The following is an 18,476-nucleotide window of genomic DNA, read 5'->3' on the forward strand; positions in this document are numbered from 1 at the left end:
TCTTTCCATTGTACAGTTGCTGTAAGTTGAATTTTAGACCAATCATTGTATGCTATATCACAATTAACAATGTGAATACATTTAAAACAGAAACAAAGCTTTTTTTTCTTCACCCAAGTTACCATGGCATTACGTGTTGATGAAACACGCTCGGAAAGGTCTTACCAAATCACTTCGATCCACGATTAATTGCACTGTCAATAAAATGCAATGTTGCTGTTAGGTGTTGAATCCTGCTTTTGAAAACAATTTGTATGAAGTATGTAAAGGGCGATCCGATATTATAGGTCTGTAAGTCGTGACATTTCGGTTGTACACGTCAGTGGTTCAAGGAAACGAGGCAAGCAGGAAGTAGACCGAGTTAAAATGTTGAGTTAAGAATTAAGAATAACCGTCGCTACGGTGAGTATTCTCATGAATTAGCTCCCATTAACAACAGCCGTTCTATGAAAGTGAATGTTTAGTTTGGCTCTTGTACAGTACATTATAGTATGTTTCAAATGGATACAAAGTGTAAATTACTGCCTGCTGGCTAAGCTGCAAAGGTTAGTGCTAGCTGTCACACTACAGTAGCTAATGTGCCGCGTACTGTACACATTATTTAGCTAGCATACAAGTTAGAGCTAGCTACCTACGTGGGTGACAGCTATACTAGTTATTCCATGTTTCACTATAAAGTGAAACGGAAACATCTACAGCTGAAAGTGACTATAGAGTTATATTACTCCAAATGTAGGCCAAGATGTAGCTAGCTAACCCAGCTAACCAACCTATCGACTTGACATGATTGCAAGCTAGCTGGTATTGGTGCATCAATAGCTCTAATTGCAATGGGCTACAGACAGTGTGCTACGGTATATAAGTCTGCTTTCGCTTGCTACCCTTTTAGCCTCGTCTGTGTGCTTACTCTGGTCCTTTAGCGAATGCATGTGTACTGTACTGGCAATACAAATGATGAAAACACGTGCAACAACAGCAACAGAACTCTGTTTTCCCTCGGACCCTAATGCCAGCACCACCTTCTTCTTCAGCTCGAGACGAGAAGGATGGGCAGGCAGAGGAAGAGGGTGGTGACAGGTGAAGCCACCCCCCCCCTGAGGAAAGAAGAGAAGCCCACCGCACTCCTTCGCAAAGAGAAGAAAAAGAAGTTGGACATCGGCAAAATCTTCATCAACATATCCATAGGCCTTTGCATCTTCAGCCTGGTCTGGTTCTTCTATGCCCTCTACATGCGCTCCTCCCTGGCCAAACGGGTGGTGACTCTGCACCCGTCGCCCCCCGTCCTCGATGCCAACAGCACCAGTGCCCAGGTGGCCCCCGAGAGGTTCTGGGGATCCTACAGGCCCCAGGTCTACTTTGGGATGAAGACGAGGAGTCCCCAGTCCATTGTTACAGGTAGACCTGTATGACCTGGAGGGTCACTTATGTCTTAAGGAGCCTGTGCAGAAGAGACTACGAAGCCTATATAAATAGAGAATGTACTTTGAGGAGAGTACGTTTTGTCGTTAATGTTTTAAAGCCCCAAGTGTGAAACCTTGCAAGCGTTCTTTGCACAGCAGCCCCATCGTCACCATACCTGACTCGGTGTTCCTCGTGTTTTTCCTTCCAGGCCTGATGTGGATGCGTCAGTTTGCCGACGTGGACGTGAACCTCAGGCACACGTGCGAACAAGGCGATAAGCTGCAAAGCTACGGCTGGCTGATGCACGATGGCCTCAGCTTCGGCGTCCAGGAGATCCGTGACAGCGACTTCACCCTTACAACCGAGTTTGTCAAGCGGCTGGGAGGGGAGCACGGAGGGGACTGGACCTGGAGGATCACCGCTAAGCAGCATGTGAGAGACGAGGCCACGTTAATTTGGTAGAAATTGAACATCCTTTGCTTTGACTCATCCAGTTATGTTACCCCAAGAGATCAGCAGGGAGGTCGGTAGGTGAGTCTCTTTATGGCCTATATTAATGCACTGTCATTTCTCTGACACAATATCATAGTTGTTAAAGTATCTTACTGCAAAATCACAGGTCAAAGGTTACCTTACTTCAGGGTCACAGAACCTAATGATTTGTCGCTTTCTAAGAGCAGAAGTCTAAATGAAAGTAAGTTAAGGTGATACGTTTTGACCCTGACGCTGAATAGTTCTCAACGAATGAAAGTGCACCCATGGTTGTATTTGGGGAGATGTATCCCTCTATTGGAGCTCTGTAACTTCTGAAACTAGTCTCGAAAGGACGTGTTGATCTAGTGGTGATGAACTCCCTGGTTTGAACCTGACTAACCTGATGCTTGTGTTCCCATGGTGTCCTTGTCCCTGTCAGAGTTCTGCTCCTCACGCACCCGTCATCTCCCTCATGTTCTACGCTGCTGGCGACACCCAGGGTTCACTGGAGGCCCACATTGAAGAAAAGAACCGCCTGGGTTCCCTCACTGGTTTCTCAGAGGAGCTGGGGAACTTCAAGATCACCTTTCGCAAGCCTGTTGCAGGGGAGTCCTCCAGTGTCAAATACGCCAGGTATTGATTTGAAATAATGGATCTGTACTTGATACATTTTGCTTGGCACAGTGTAACCGTTCTGCTAGTTCGTACTGACATTTTCTTGTGCCTTTGTAGATCTACTTTCTTTTTAGCTTAGAATTGCAATTCAGCCTCTATGCTGTAGCCTCAACATTGCATATTTACATTTAGTCATTTAGCAGACGCTCTTATCCAGAGCGACTTACAGTAAGTACAGGGACATTCTCCCTGAGGCAAGTAGGATGAAGTGCCTTGCCCCAATGACACAACGTCATTTTTCACAGCTGGGAATCGAACCAACCTTTTGATTAATAGCCTGACTCTAACCGCTCAGCCCATATATAGGCATATAGGTGTTCCTTCACTGATTTCGGTCTTTATGATCTTACACTATATAATACTGGACAGTGGAAAAGCATTGAACATGACATGATGTCAGTATTAGCATATGTATTTGAACTGAATCATAGAATCAGAAAAAAACTGTTTTGAATAGTCAGTACAGTTTGAATAGAGTTTGACCTCCACACTAGTTTCTAATTGGAAATCTACACTAGTTTTTAAATGAAATCGCCGACAAATAAAGCAGTCCAACAAACCCAGAAAAGTATAAAGCACAAGGTTCTCTCAGTGAGAACTGAATATTTGCCTCAAAGTCAACTTCCTTCATCAGTTTAAAGAGTGTTGCCACCAATAGACCAAACGCAAAGTGGTGAGTCACAGACAAACTTCTTGTTCATTTTGACACTTATTTTCCGTTGCCTGTTTGCAAAGAGGGTGTGTCATCCTACCACCTCCATCACTGCTGCTTCAGGCTTTTAGAGGAAGCTTTGGAAGATGAGACAGGGAGAGACAGAGACAGAGGGAAAACAAAACAACACATGATTTCTTTGAGGTTTGATCCTGGTCTCTCCCCTCTCTCATCCTCAGCTACAACTACCTCCAGACTGTCACTCCAGGCTTGGAGAAGCTCACGGACATTGTGAGAAATAGTCTAAACCGTCGGTTTGTCTACAGCCCCCCTTCTGGCAATAAAAGGCAGTACATTGCGGTCGACACCTATAAACCTCCACACCACCAGCACCAGCAAAAGCCTGATGACCCCAGAAAAGAGAGTGACTTTTTGCTCCATCAAGTTACCGTCCAGACACCCTTTCAGATAGAGGTGCTGTTTGAGTCTGGAAGTTTCCGCAACCGGCCCAACCAGCTCGTGGGTACATCCATGACAGAGGAACTGGAGAAGAGGAAGGCAGAGTTCGACGTCAAGTTTGAAAAGACATTCGGCCTCCAGGGCAAAGGTTTCAGTCAGGCCCAGGTCAAGTTCAGCAAGGCAGCTCTCAGCAACATGCTGGGGGGGGTGGGCTACTTCTTTGGCCAGTCGGTTGTCCAGTCCGTCTACAACGAGTACCCACTCCTCTATCCCGAAGGCACCCTGTTCACAGCTGTGCCGTCTCGATCCTTCTTCCCGAGGGGCTTTCTCTGGGACGAAGGATTCCACCAGCTACTGCTGAGCAAGTGGGACCCTCAGGTGACCCGGGAAGTCACAGCTCATTGGCTGGACCTCATCAACATGGAGGGCTGGATCCCCCGGGAGCAGATCCTGGGGGATGAGGCTCGTAGCAAGGTTCCAGGGGAGTTTGTGGTGCAGCGCAACGAAAACGCCAACCCTCCCACCCTCTTCCTGGCCCTCCAGGAGCTGGTGGAGCAGCTGTCCACTAATCCTGAATCGGCATCCGTGACTTTGCCCTTCCTCCGCAGACTATTCCCCAGACTTCAGACCTGGTTTGCTTGGTACAACACCACTCAGACGGGCCCCCTGCCCAACTCCTACCGCTGGAGGGGCCGCGACAAGGACACCAACCTGTTCCTCAACCCCAAGACCCTGACGTCCGGCCTGGACGACTACCCCCGGGCCTCCCACCCGTCGGTAGACGAGCGGCATGTGGACTTGCACTGCTGGATGGCCTTGTCCTCCGGGATCATGGCCAGCGTGGCACGCCTCCTGGAGGAGCCGCACCAGGAGTACGAGCGCACCCACCTCGTGCTCAGTGACAACAATCTGCTGAATGAACTCCATTGGTCCGACCAGCTTCGAGCCTACTGCGACTACGGCAACCACACCCAGGCAGTCGTCCTGCAGCAGGAGAAGGTGTACGTCCCGCCGGGCCAGCCTCGCCATCAGTTCCCCGTGGCCCGCCTGGTTCGCTCTGTGCGCCGAGCTCCTAAGCTGCAGCATGTGAACGCCCTGGGCTACGTGAGCCTCTTCCCCTTCCTCCTGCGCATCCTCGCACCTGACTCGCCCAAAATGGAGCATATTCTGAACGACATGAAGGACCCTGAGAAGCTGTGGACGCCCTACGGCCTGCGCTCGCTTTCCAAGTCCAACCCCCTCTTCATGATGAGAAACACAGAGCATGATGCCCCCTACTGGAGAGGAGCCATATGGATCAATATCAACTACCTGGCTGTCAGGGCACTACACCACTACGGCAACACAGAGGGTCCATATCGAGAGAAGGCAGCCACACTGTATCAGGACCTCAGGACTAACATAATCAATAATGTTTACAGACAGTACGCAGAGACAGGGTATATCTGGGAACAGTATAATGACAGTTCGGGAAGGGGACAAGGAAGTCACCCTTTCACTGGCTGGTCAGCTCTGACTGTTTTAATGATGGCTGAGCAGTACTGACGATGATGGTGATCACATCTCACTGTTATTTTGAAACATTATCTTTACGGTGCCATTTTTACCGTTTTCTTTCAAATTACATAAGATTCATTTCTTTGCCATGTACCATTTCAAATACAGCTGTCAAAAATTAAAATATGGCTAACAATTAGTTAATTGGCTTTTGTACAGAACATTTTGTACAAAAACAAGATGGTTCTTGACAAATTGAAGGCTTGTATCAAGGTTAAACAAATACTTTAAACTATGCCTTCTCAACAAAAAAGTCTGACTTTGAATGGTCTCTGTTTTTGCCAGCAAGGATTACTTTGAGGAATTCAATTTCAATCAAGGTATTTGTGATCATATTTGCATTGTGGGATACGTTGGTGCTATGATGGGTGAGATAAACAATCAATAAAAATGCTTAAATCACGTTTTCATTTATTTTATTTTTTTTACAATTGAGGTTTGTTGGTTTGTTACAATCTATAAAATGCACAAAAACAGAAATGTGCGCTATAGTACTGCTGCATTTGTTTTTGTTGTTAATCCCCTCACCCACCACCCCCCATAAACTCACAAATGGAGCTGTTGCTCCAAACTTTGAAACTTTTATGCAGAAGGGAGCAGTTTTACTCACAAGGTAGTAGAACCCCCATTTCTAATCGGCAGCAAGTCCTGTTTCTTTTGTCAGACTACACATGAAGGACAGCTGCTGACGTCAAGCTGCTGTCGGTCATTGTTTCGGTGCCGCCTGGTTACCATGGCGAAGCCTCGTTGTGGGGGCTCAATGTTAAATTGGATGAGATGAAGAACCTTGGGACAGAACTGGTGTCAACACACTGGGGTGCACACATTCAGACACAGAGGGCATAGTGTAGTTGGACTTATTTACTCCAAGGCATAACATAACACCCCATCTTGGTGGCTCAATACGCCAATGTTGGTTTTCAGCTTCTGCGTGACCCTGGGCTGCAACCTATATCTTCCTGTGTGAGTCCTGTTTGAATAGACTCGTAGTTCAAGGCTGTGCCTGGCGCAGTAAGGTTGCAGGACTATAAATAGGGTCTGGGCTGAGGAAACTGCTGCAGCTTGGATGTTCAGTAAAGAGACTGCGGAGAGAAGCTGGAGCCTCTCTCTTTATGCCATCTATACACAGCTTGTACTCAATAGAAAGAAGGGTGTTGTATTTCATGGATTGTAACATGACTGTTAACGAACAGACTGAATGGTCAGTAAGCCTGACGACAAATTCTCCCATGTATCCAATTTGCTGTGTACCTGAGGGAGTCTGAGACTGAGGGGTGGAAAATAGCAGGGGTCTCATCTTCATGGCCGCCTGATGGACTTCCATGTGCTGCGTTTGACCCCTTGACCCCACAGCCGCCAACTGCATCAAAGCTGGAAGTGGACACAAGTGAGTTGTGTCCAAACCTCCCTCCAGGATTCTCTCTATCCTAGAGAGGAAATGTATTCCACCCCCCTTCTTAGCGTTTGCAGTCACAAAATGCATTTATTCCTTTGAAGAGCGCGTCCGATCTGTGTGACTAAAGCACTCACTGAGCCATCCATTCCCCCTTGCCCAAGACCCCTTTTCCATGGTGAAATGGGATAATAGCCAAACGCTATCAGACCTAACTAATGCGACTGCATAAACAGATGAGTCAGATGGGTGTATTCATCAACGCGTTTTCTCTCGTTGCGTTTGCTTCCTATTCTCTGTAGGGGTGTGTATGTGACTCCCAGGTGCCCACCAGAACGAGGCACTAGAGCTCACGACTAAGCAGCGTTAAAGGCCACCTACCATCAGTCCCAGTTCTCGTACGTGCATGTGCCAGTCTACGACAGTTGGGAGACCAGTCCAGACCCAGAATAACCAAGGACTTGGATCCACCAGGAAACCACTCCAAACAGTTCCTTTCCCCAGTAAAATAGGACCATCTCGAGGAGACTCAATGAAGTAGCGCAGAATGGTGGTTAGAAATAGTCTCCATCCTGCACAGTCTGCTCTTAGTCCACCCAGTCCACAATTACTGATACGTTGTGCTAGAGGGAGATAATTAATAATGTATCTGAAGTTGGAGAAAGCCTTTTTTTGAACACAGCTCAACTCACAATGGAGAAGTGCCTAAGAGTAAAAAGCAGTATAAGTGGGTAATTATGTTAATGACTCAATTTGGATAGGGTAGGGAAGAAGTATTACTCAGTAATCATAATGCGTATATCGCCTATTCATTGCCTCATGCAGGTGCCATAATGCATATGTAATGTATTCATGGTCTCCCGAGACAGGCCAATAGATTTGTCCCGCAGTGATATGATAACATTGGAGATCTCCTACAACTCTCCACTGACAAAGTCTCTACTCTGTAAGTGCAGGAGCTGTTGGCAAGCCTTCTATGAGCTCATGCCGTCACGTTGGGGTTTGTTTCTGTGGGCTTGTCGTGCCCCATGGCCAAACGCTCCCCTCTGCGATCTTGCTAATGTGTCTCCCTTTCATGACCGCTCGTTAGCTCGCCACGCGGTGATGTCAATTGTTCCGTGTTGACGCTGTACGTTGCACTAGTGTGGCTCTCTGCCGGCAACATCACTCTTCTCTCTGGGGAGCCCGGGGAGACTGACGAACGCATGAATGTGTACACCCGTTAGCAAAATAACATCCCCTCCGCTGTCTGCTTAGCTCATGCTGGTGGAGCACAACCTCCACTAGCTCCCCACGTCTCTCTGTTTGTCAGACCTCCCTCACAGCCTTCTTAAGTAAAACAGCCCTCAGCCCAACCCCCTTCTCAACACACATACATCAGCCCCCCCCCCCTCTCAACACACACACATACATCAGCCAAATATCCCACATTCCAGCACCCAGCCTGTCTGCCTGCCACCACCAAGCCGTAGCCTGTGTGTGTGTGTGTGTGTGTGTATACAGGCGTTATGTAAGGTTAGTGATCCTCTATAAATAGGTTCACCCGGGATCTTTTGTCTTTACCTGCTTCCCTCTTAGCCTAACAGTTTTATTTCTGGAGAGAGAGAGAGAGAGAGAGAGAGAGAGAGAGAGAGAGAGAGAGAGAGGGAGAGTGTAGGCCACTGCCATGAAGAGCTGCTTGTTTCCATAGTTACTTTTGTTAGCTGAAAGCTCTTTGCATTCTTCTCTGTTTCCTCAGAGGCGGCCAGACCTGCCAGCCATTTGTTTGAATTTGTTTGTATTTTCCTCTAATGATCATGTATCATAAAAGTGATTGGAGTAAGAGCTATTGTTGATTTACCTTTGAGGGGCAAACTTTCACAGTGCCTTTTCCCCTCATCAGAGTGATTGTGTGTTTTAAACCGTGTGAAGACCATTTGGAGGGAGGAAACTACCTGATGTGAATGTTTCGGCAACAATTAAACATATTTGTGCTGGTATATATTGTTATATATAGACTGTGTGCTGCATATATATCATGTTCTGTGTTTACACTTCTGTAGATGTTGCATTTTGCAGAGGAAATAAAGGACGCTTCCGTTTGATATTCGATCAACTTTCACTTCCTCATACATACAAGTGAGATTCATGTTTCCATATCTACACCACAAGCTGCCTTTTCTGGAGACTTCCACATACTTTGCAGGCCCAGCTGTGAGAACCACAAACCCCAACCTACAATTCCCCAACCCTCGAAACTGTTGATAGATCTATAATTTCTGCATCACATCACGGTGATTAAACATCAGGATCCATCTGGGCGGTTAGGTAACGGCAGGTAGCTGGAGAGAGGCCAGGAACAGCCCAGCCAGGCTGCTGTGGAGGAGAGGTCCTGCGGAGTAGAGACCACGGTTGGGGCCGTGTGTGTGAGGCTCTGTGTGTGTAGGTGGATTTGTGGGGGTAGAGGCCAGAGTAAGAGTAGAGGCCAGAGTAAGGTGTGTATATGGGGGAGTCAAGGAGGAGAGGGTATATAGACCTGCTGTGGCCTTCAGCAGTCACGATCGTTGAACAAAAAGTGTGGTTGTTCCCCCTTCCTGCTGGCGAGGTGAGGGAGACGGGTGTCCTGGGAGCAAGGTGGGCGAGCGGGAAGATATTTTTGTAACACAAGGGAAACCTGCCACACCAATAGCAGTAGATGGGGCCTGTACCGGGCTTCCCTAACCCACTCCCACAGTCCTCAGCACATAGAGAAGCTCCTTCAAAAGAAAAACCACGCTTCCGCTCTCTCTCTCCCTCTCCTCATCGCCCGGTGATTGAATGAGGGTATATGTAACCATGCGTGGCCCAGCGAGAGAGAGAGAGAGAGACAGAGACAAGGGGGGTGGGGGGTGGATGTGGGGAAAAAAACTATAACTTGGCAGCTGAGGCGAGCATCTTGTATTTATAGCGAGTCGTGTTTCCGGCAGAGGTTCCTCCAGTGTTAGCTGTCTTCAGAAGAGCTATTGTATCCAGGTTTACATTGAAGATGTTCCTCATCCACCGCCTAGGGGGCAGATTTGAATGTGGGACATGTCAAAATGTGTTGTGTGTGTGTGTGTGTGTGTGTGTGTGTGTGTGTGTGTGTGTGTGTGTGTGTGTGTGTGTGTGTGTGTGTGTGTGTGTGTGTGTGTGTGTGTGTGTGTGTGTGTCTACTGGCTCTTATACCACCCTGGCTTTCCTGGGATTGTTCCAAAACCACCAGGCTGTTTGTATGTAGGGGAACTCAACTGCATGTGTGGGAACAGCAGAGCTCTTGAGGCTGAATTTGTGTTCATGAATGTATGGACAGTGGGATAGTTCTGCATGTCATTATCACATGAAGACTGAGAAGAGAGACAATTATTATTCCCCTGTGGTGTGCCTACAACAGTACTTGAGAGGTCAGCAATATATAGTGACTGGCAAGGGTATCAAGGGTATTGCTCCTGCCAGACCCCTCTGCCCTTGTTGCAAGTAGATCTATTTTCCTCAAGATTCCAGCTAGACTTGTAATGTATCCAGCTAAAGGTTCTACCAAAAAAAGGGTTCTTCGGGGGGTATTCACAACAGTGACAAATAACCATTTGATTGTGTACTCAAGACCAGTATCTTATTGCAGATTAAATCAATTGAACACAATGAATGGATCCTATTTTTATTACATTTAGTCATTTAGCAGACACTTCTATCCAGACCTCCTATCCTATTACGTTTGTATTAGATTTTTTTGTGAAGTAGGTTTAATAATGACTCAAAGTAAAGCTAATTTTATTGTTGTAGAACATAGAGTACTTTCATTCTCTTATCTTTAAGATGGTTTCATCGTCCTCATGTGTCTGTGAATATATCCTTTCATTATAGCACACCACCATCCTTTAGATTAAGGCTTTGAACATCTTTGAAGTCAACGTTCTTGTTAAAACGCAAAGCCAACGTAATGACATCCTCTTCCAGACTACCTATATTCTATCAACGAAGTGAGAGCTTTTTTTTCACTCCCTGCACTTAGATACAATATAATACACCCATGCTTTTTAAAGTTTTACAGATACGGGGTTACCCCTTTACAAGACTCGGTGAGTGCTGACATTACATAAATCCATTACTTAGCCCCGTGGTATTTTGCGGAGGAGAGAGGTTACCGGTACTCTGCAGTTAACATAACACCGTCTCGTCGATTTGAACTCTGTGTGATCAGATCCGTTTTAATAGACTCGGGATTACTTGAAGACATCTCCCTGAGACGAAACATTTCGGGGCCTAGAATTAGAGCGTATCGCTGAGGTGAAAACGATTTGTTCCGTAGAATGTCAAAGCCGCTCTGTCTGACGAGCACATTAGGTTATTATCATAACTTCAGAGGGGGACGGGGAGTGCTTCTGCGTATGCAGTTATGGCAACGATTTGCTGATTCTTGAATGTTCTCTAATCGTTGTCATTTGTGTGCCAGGAGAGAGCATGGGGCATAACATTTAGATAATATGCATTTCGAAAGTGTAGCCTGCATGCCGTTGTATGTGTGTTGACTGACTCCATATATTTTAGGAAGGGGTATTTTCTTTAGACGTTTTCTGTAAAATATATCAGAAATCCATAAACCTATTGCGTGAAAAACCACAGTGGCATGCTGATTAATGAGATAGTTAAATACATTTCAAGTAGCCTACCCTATTCTCGCATCAATGTGAGCATAGCCTTCAGTCTATTTAAGGTAGTCTACTGGGTAAACCATCCCCCTGAAACCATAGGAGCCTTTTGCATTCAGCAGTTTGGTTTAGGACACAGGCTGCACTGTCGCTGTCCATGGTGCTGTAGTCTCCAGATGAGCGAGCTCTTCGCGTTAGGCCTATATCACCCCTAATCACGTTTGGAAACGGCAATAGGCCTATTGATTGTTTGTCGTAGAATTACGGTGCCGCACCTTCCACCTTTTATTCAGCTATTCTGAAAGTAACAGTTCTATGCGACCACGTGCTTTATTTGGGCCCAGCAACCGACGCGCAACTGAAAATAAAAAGCCGTTTGGTTTGAAATGTCAGCATGTGAACAGCTGGGTTCAACCACTGAACACGGCAGGTGTCGTATTGACTCCGCATAACCGAAAGGCCAAACCTTCATGGTACGGGTTTGTAGTTGGCCTTGGATAGACTGCCATCACGTTTACTGAGGAAGTGAGTAATTGAAACAGTTCAGTGCATAGCGCGGCAGGAAGGAAACAATTATCAGCAAGGGATTTCCTCCAGTGGCATTGACCTGAAGACAACGTATAGGGGCTACCTGTCGCGTGCACGGTGTGAACTTGTATAGAATGATCTAGAAGGTCATAGAACTGTTGTTTAATTGTAACTTGTTTAACTACATGCTCTTATGGTTCTTCCCTTTGGCACTTACTTTGGTTGTTCACAATGTGTGCTTCATGTTTTGGCTACTCGCGATGTTTTTTGGCTTTCTTGTTGTTATGATCAGTGACCTATGCACTTTGTAAAGCTCTCTCTTGGAAGTCGCTTTGGATAAAAGCGTCTGCTAAATGAATAAATGTAAATGTAAATGTAAACTATACGAGAAATTGGATGGATTCCAACAAGATTATGATGCTGTAAAGCCTCGTAGCCCACTGGATAACATAAGCCTACTTTTTAAAAGTATAATGTACATTCTGCTGAATAAAAGAATAGCATTCTGAACTTCACAATGCCAAAATGTTTTCTATTGAAGTTTAATCAGCATGTTAGGCTAGTGCCAGTGCTATAATAGTTCCATTAGCAGCAAATAGGCTAGACCTAATAGGCTATGATATTCTGTTCATAAACTAAAAGTCGATGGCACACTGCAAACACAACCGATCTCCTCATTAAGGTTGATTGTTTATTCTCACCTATCGCTGGCGGTGTCTTTTTTCCTCAAAGATAGAAGCAACTTGTTGCAACGTCAGAATCGTAGCTCTCCTTTTTTTTGGAAGCCCGTCACATCCTCTGTCCATGTATGGGCATTAAGTTTGCACGCAGCGGGGAATCCTCTCACTGGAGGTGATGAATGGGGAGGAGGGCCGAGCGATCCACCCAAGTGTATATAAGGAAAGAGAAGGGAAGCCGCTGGTGTGAAATCCACAGCAACAGATAGCAGAGCTGCAACCCGAGACGCAATTATCTCGACAAAAAGGAATCCCGAATAACTACACTTTTGTTTTCAAACGACCGTCTTTCGCGGATAATTTACAAGACCGTTCATCTAAGGGGGAAGGACATTATTTGCTTAGGTGATTTTATTTTAACCTTTCCACTTTCTCGGATTGACGGACAATAAGCTCGCCATCATGCTAAACAACATGGATTTGAATTCAAAAGATTCTTTCTACCCTCAGTTTGAGAATTGCAACAATTCTTCTTTGGGGATGGAAAATAGCTCGCGGAAAGATAATCAGGAGATGTTTGCAGACGCCGAGAGAGGAACACCTGCACAGTTTACCCATGGTGAGTTTGCGTTACCTGCAACGCTTCATATGTAACGTTTCATGCAATTTATATCCACTATCAAGCGATAATAAACTTAATTTGTTCTTATTGGCACAAAAAAATAAAACGGGTTTGTGTGCATTCAGTAATGCGTCTCTAAGCACAATGCGTGCATGCTTATGTAAGTGTTTGACTTCGTGTGCACAAATTATTCACATTTTATAAACGCTTTCTCTTATTATTCATTTTTAGAGGGAGCGCCAGTAACCCTCAAGACAGAAGCCTCCAACTCCGATTTTGCTTTCAACCAATGCGAGGGCCCCAAAAGCACCTATGCCCCCTCCACCCTCGCATATTCCGGCAGTTTCTATGTTGAGGCATCTCAAGGGGGCACCTGCAGTACGGAAACACTGCTCAACATGATCACAGAGATAGTTGGTATATCTACGTTACCCATTTCTCAGGTTCAGCAGAGCGGTAGGGCTGCAGCTTCATATGCATCGCCTATACCGATGGACAACAGCCGCAGCAGCTTCGGCGACGCAGGGGTTCCAAAGCAATCATCTACCTGCTCGTTAGGTAGCGCCACCCCACCTCTGTACTCCCCTGAGCAAACGTGCCCCAGCTTCCCCGACACTCAGGCAGCAGGGCAAATTCCCGACTCGGCCTCCTCTCATGTGAGCTTTGGCTCTCCCGCTCAGGTACCGAACCATGAGATCGTCGAGCCCCAGTCTGAAGCCGCGTCTTTCCCCATGGTGGTCAAGAATGAGTTTGAAAGCAGCTGCTACGAGTGGACCACGTTTAACAAGTCAGAAGCATACATGGAGACGGGCTTCCAGTCAGAAACTTTCCCCATGTCCAGTGACTTCCCCCCAGAACAGCAAGTGGATGTTAAGGAGCTCTTGGACTCGTTTTCACCTATTTGCCCTAACCCAGAGATGGAGTTCAAAGTCGAAGGGGGGATTAAGCAGGAACAATGTTTCTCTGACACCTGCTCCCAGAGTTACACTAGTCCACTCTACAGCAGCTACACATGCTCGTCCATGGACATGTCTTCAACCAACCTTCTGAAGTCAGCCATATTCCCCAACATTGAACTTCAGTCCTTATCGAATCAGAGCGACTCACCGTATGCCTCATCAGCTCTACCTAGCACCATAGACTCTATACTTTACTCGTCCTTGTTGCCAGACTCTTTTGCTCAAAGTTATACCCGTGCGCAAAAGCCTCCCCGGGCCAGGAAAACCCCCGCCTCCTCTAACGGGCCAGCCAAAGAGAAACCGTTCACTTGCCCCATGGAGAACTGCGACCGGCGCTTCTCCCGTTCGGATGAGCTCAATAGGCACATCCGCATACATACGGGACACAAACCATTTCAGTGCCGAATCTGCCTGCGCAGTTTCAGCCGCAGCGACCACCTCACCACCCATACCAGAACTCACACGGGCGAGAAACCGTTCTCGTGTGACGTGTGCGGCAAGCGCTTTGCCCGGAGCGATGAGAGGAAAAGGCACGGGCGCGTGCATTTGAAACAGAAGGAGAAGATGGAGCTGAAGCCTCAAGTAATCAGCGCATGGCCATTCGCTCTACCCGAGGGAATTTGAAGCGACGCACACCAAAGTGCATACACGACAGTCAAATCTTTCCGTCTTGGAAGATGAGAGCTTTGTGAACCAGTTACTGAAGTGAGGATGATGTCTCAACGTTTGAGGTGTGACATAAAAGCTGTTGGTAAAGATAATTTGGTGTTACTGTCTAAGTTAAAGAGAGACTGGTTGGAACGTGGAAGCGCAAAACATTAAGAAAAAGCTTTCGATTTAAAAGGGGTTTGCTGTTTCGACCCTAGTTTACGTGCTACGGCTATACTGACTTTCTATGCAAGAATGCATAAATTGATTGTAAAACCATAGCCAGTTGATAGCTCAACAAAGACTTGCATTGTATTTTGCTGTCACAATCAACAGATTTGGATACTTTGAATCCAGATCTTTAGAAGGCAGCATCGTGTGACAGCTGTTCAGCACCGTCTCAGCCGAACAGCTCCAACCTCGTGGACCAGTGGCATAACGAGCTGCGCTGTATTGCACTTACCTACTTAAAGATACCTTCTTTCCACTCGAGAGTCTTATATTTTATGCTTTTGAGGCTTTTTATATTATTACACTGCTACCAGTCAAAACAATGGTTCTTAACATGCATGTTCGTGTAGTTTTACTATAGGCCCCTAAACGAGTCAGACGAGCTACATTTTTTGAAATGATTGTTTAACGCCTACTCTTGGCTTTGGCCTGTTCATTTGTGCCAGGGTTCGGTTTGGTTTGGTTTAGTTTTGTTTTGCTGTCAGTATTATATTGATTGGTCTCTGTGTTGTTTGAAAATGGTAGAATTATAAAATTTGTGAAAGCTTCTGTATACCATATATGGAAAATAGATATATTTGTATGACTGTAACTACTTTGTATTTTTATAACTGTGTGTATATACTGCATGTTCCACTATTAACTTTAAATTGTTAAAGTGGAAATGCATTTTTAAACTTAGTCAAAATGTGTTTTTTTGTTTCATTTTTTAAAGTAGAGGGCTGATATAGCGAGAGGCTATTTTAGAGATGATCATTTGATATCAAATAGATTTGTAAGACAAGTTTGAATAATCCATCTAATGGTATGATGGTATCATTTGATTTCTACTTAAATTCTGCTGACTGTAATATTACACTTGTTGTAGTATGTCACTATACATGGCTTGTGTGTATGATGTGTGATCAAGCTAGAATCAACTAGCTCAACACAAAAATGTTGTTGAATCAGGTAGCACACATTGCTGCGGGTTTTTGCCATTTCTATCTTGGGAGATGATCACATTTCAGACTGGACATTGCTGACAAAATGATTTCACTGCAAAAACAAGGGATAGTAAGACATTGTCATCAAAAGTCAGTGTGTTGCAAAAAAAGAAGTGTTTTAACTCGCCTTAAGTTATATTAACTGCTTGGGTATGAATTTCCTATATACACACACACAAAGTTTATACAAAATACTTTCAATGAATATTGATGTTGTTATTTTTATGAAAAATGTTTATGAATAAAATGTTTGGAATTCTGGATATGTTGCAGTGGGTCTTCTGTACAGTACATGAATGTGACCAATTGCTTTACGTAACATCATACAGTATATCCCTTACCCAAAACAGTCATATGGATGACTAGTGAGTGCATTCCTAAAATAACTGCTCCGACAGTCCACCTGTTTCACCAGCTAGTCCAAGCATTATACTGCAGCCTGCTCCTCAGTGACTAACACATGAAAGTGAATATCCCCATTACTCAGAGCTGAGAATCCAAATCCCCTCCACATCCAAGATCACACTCTGCGGGTTAGAGCATGCAAATTATTGCACCTCCCGTGACATTTAACCAATTGTAACCATAGGCTACAGAGACTCGCTCTATTCCATACAACAGCTCTTCCGCAAATTACTTAAAAAATATTTGTCCTGTTTCTTCTCGTCTTCTCTATATGATTACGTAGCAGATCTCCTTCTGATGTCACCTGTTGTCAAGACATCCTCGTCCGCACATTGTCAAATAGGACTCACTGAAGTGAACCCGGACCACAGAGATACGTTCGTCATTGTAAAGTATAGTGAAAGTAAAGCTCAAGCACTACTGGTTTCATCACAGCTAATTCATTAACCGTGTAAGTCATTTGTGTTTGAGTTATTTTTTCTCTCCTATTGGCAGTGTTCTCCAATCAAGTTATGTATTCAATTATTTTCAATATATTGGAAAAGATAAAATGTAGTATTGTGTGTAGACGGGTCAGAGAATATCTATTAAGTTTACATTGAAACAAAGTGAGGTTGACTGTTTGAGTCTTAGGCTTTTCCGCGCAGAGATGTAACCTGCGGTCAAGGTATCATTGTGACCATGGAAAATGAGAAGTATAGAGAGAGAGGGAGAGCATGAGAGAGAGAGAAGGAGCACCAAGAGCTAACAACACGAGCTGGACAGAAGTCATCTCCACCAAGAGATGCACTGTAATACAAAGGCTTCTCTGGGCATCTTGCTTTTCAGATTTTCAGATCTGTTGCTGGGATGCAGGCGGGCAGCACCAGGGACTCCACGGCAACACAGGATACCCGTGTGTCTGTGACGCAGCCAGTTGGCAGAACATTAGCCCCCCCCCCCCCCCCCCCCCCTTCCTTTAAGCTCTACCCTCTTTGCCCACGTCTGTGATTAAGCGGCTGTGTGGTCTCAAGCTGACAACATACAGTACCAGCATGTAAACACCTGGTGAGGCACCACTGAGACCTGGGAAGGCCTCTGTGTCCCATTACTATCATTCCATGAATGAGGCATTTCATATATACTTTCAGCCACAACAATACCACACTAAGAACATTCTGAGAACATTCAACTCTAATGTTGTTTTGGCCAGCACTGTCCAACAAAGGACGGTTGAGATTTGAATTGCAAAGCTGTGCGGTTACAGTCACCATTATACATACACTTGAAGTTTGAAGAGCTGTTGAACTGTGGTCACTGTTGGAATCCTGAATTGAGGAGCTCAGAAGGAAATTTCCATACTGAAAATGGCTCCCTTTCTGACTATACAGATTTAACTTTTCACCAGATGTGTTGTCTTGACTGAGTCCACGTTTGGAAAAATACAAATGCCTCTTAGTCAGACAAATGTATTAATGTAACCCACCTTTCTTCCTCTGACTGACATTTAGCGACTGTAGCCTATACCCGTTAATAATTACCAAGGCCATTAAGTGCTTGTGTCGGAACGGTTCCCGACCCCCGCAGGGACCCTTGTTTCCTCAGAGTAGTTCGCAGCGGCCACAAATGACAACTAATCGAGTCAATCACACCTTAGCTGTCGGTCCTGTGAAACACAAGGTTAACGCGGAGATCAAACGACTGCGGGCGTACCGGGAGTGCTGTGCCGGCACTGGCGTATGATGTGTCGCATGTTGTCGGTGGTAAGGAAAACACCGCTGCTTGTAAGAGGATTTCACACAAAGCCTGGTGTCTTATGATGTATTTCATGTGGATAAATCAACAGGGACTATTTATCGGCCTGAACCAAATGAGTGTCTTACATTTAGTCATTTAGCAGACGCTCTTATCCAGAGCGACTTACAGTAAGTTAAGGGACATTCCCCCGAGGCAAGTAGGGTGAAGTGCCTTGCCCAAGGACACAACGTCAGTTTGCATGAGCGGGAATCGAACTGGCAACCTTCGGATTACTAGCCCGATTCCCTCACCGCTCAGCCACCTGACTCCCCGTCTTGGCTGAGGATTAGAATTCCTACTCTGACAGCCCAATGAGACGAAAGATTAGACAAGCCTGTGTTTCACTCCTTCAATAGCCTATTTTAGCAAACGAGCGCCAATGGTTTTCAG

The 18,476-nt window shown here is 45.6% G+C and overlaps 2 protein-coding genes across 3 annotated transcripts; both read left to right on the plus strand.

The window, feature by feature from the left end:
• Positions 1-330: 330 nt before the first annotated feature.
• mogs (mannosyl-oligosaccharide glucosidase) lies at positions 331-5,615 on the plus strand. 2 transcript variants are annotated; one of them, XM_067250047.1, is made up of 5 exons: positions 331-402; positions 1,032-1,395; positions 1,610-1,833; positions 2,315-2,508; positions 3,442-5,615. In XM_067250047.1, the coding sequence occupies exons 2-5, from the start codon at positions 1,047-1,049 to the stop codon at positions 5,204-5,206; spliced, it is 2,532 nt and encodes an 843-aa protein (XP_067106148.1). In that variant the 5' UTR covers positions 331-402; positions 1,032-1,046; the 3' UTR covers positions 5,207-5,615. The 2 variants fall into 2 exon arrangements, with proteins under 2 accessions (XP_067106148.1, XP_067106149.1); XM_067250048.1 differs by having other exon boundaries at positions 387-402; positions 1,014-1,395.
• Positions 5,616-12,921: 7,306 nt separating this feature from the next.
• Positions 12,922-14,664, plus strand: LOC136957040 (E3 SUMO-protein ligase EGR2). The gene is made up of 2 exons (XM_067251140.1): positions 12,922-13,078; positions 13,313-14,664. The coding sequence occupies exons 1-2, from the start codon at positions 12,922-12,924 to the stop codon at positions 14,662-14,664; spliced, it is 1,509 nt and encodes a 502-aa protein (XP_067107241.1).
• The last annotated feature ends 3,812 nt before the right edge of the window (positions 14,665-18,476 follow it).

Source organism: Osmerus mordax, chromosome 14, assembly GCF_038355195.1.
Source record: "Osmerus mordax isolate fOsmMor3 chromosome 14, fOsmMor3.pri, whole genome shotgun sequence".
Classification (NCBI taxonomy): domain Eukaryota; kingdom Metazoa; phylum Chordata; class Actinopteri; order Osmeriformes; family Osmeridae; genus Osmerus; species Osmerus mordax.

Bases quoted from the DNA above. Each gene is read 5' to 3' on its own strand.
- mogs (XM_067250047.1), top strand. From the start codon at position 1,047: ATGGGCAGGCAGAGGAAGAGGGTGGTGACAGGTGAAGCCACCCCCCCC. The intron at 1,396-1,609 runs GTAGACCTGTAT...TTTTCCTTCCAG, and splicing joins TCCCCAGTCCATTGTTACAG to GCCTGATGTGGATGCGTCAG. The intron at 2,509-3,441 runs GTATTGATTTGA...TCTCATCCTCAG, and splicing joins TCCAGTGTCAAATACGCCAG to CTACAACTACCTCCAGACTG.
- LOC136957040 (XM_067251140.1), top strand. From the start codon at position 12,922: ATGCTAAACAACATGGATTTGAATTCAAAAGATTCTTTCTACCCTCAG. The intron at 13,079-13,312 runs GTGAGTTTGCGT...ATTCATTTTTAG, and splicing joins ACCTGCACAGTTTACCCATG to AGGGAGCGCCAGTAACCCTC.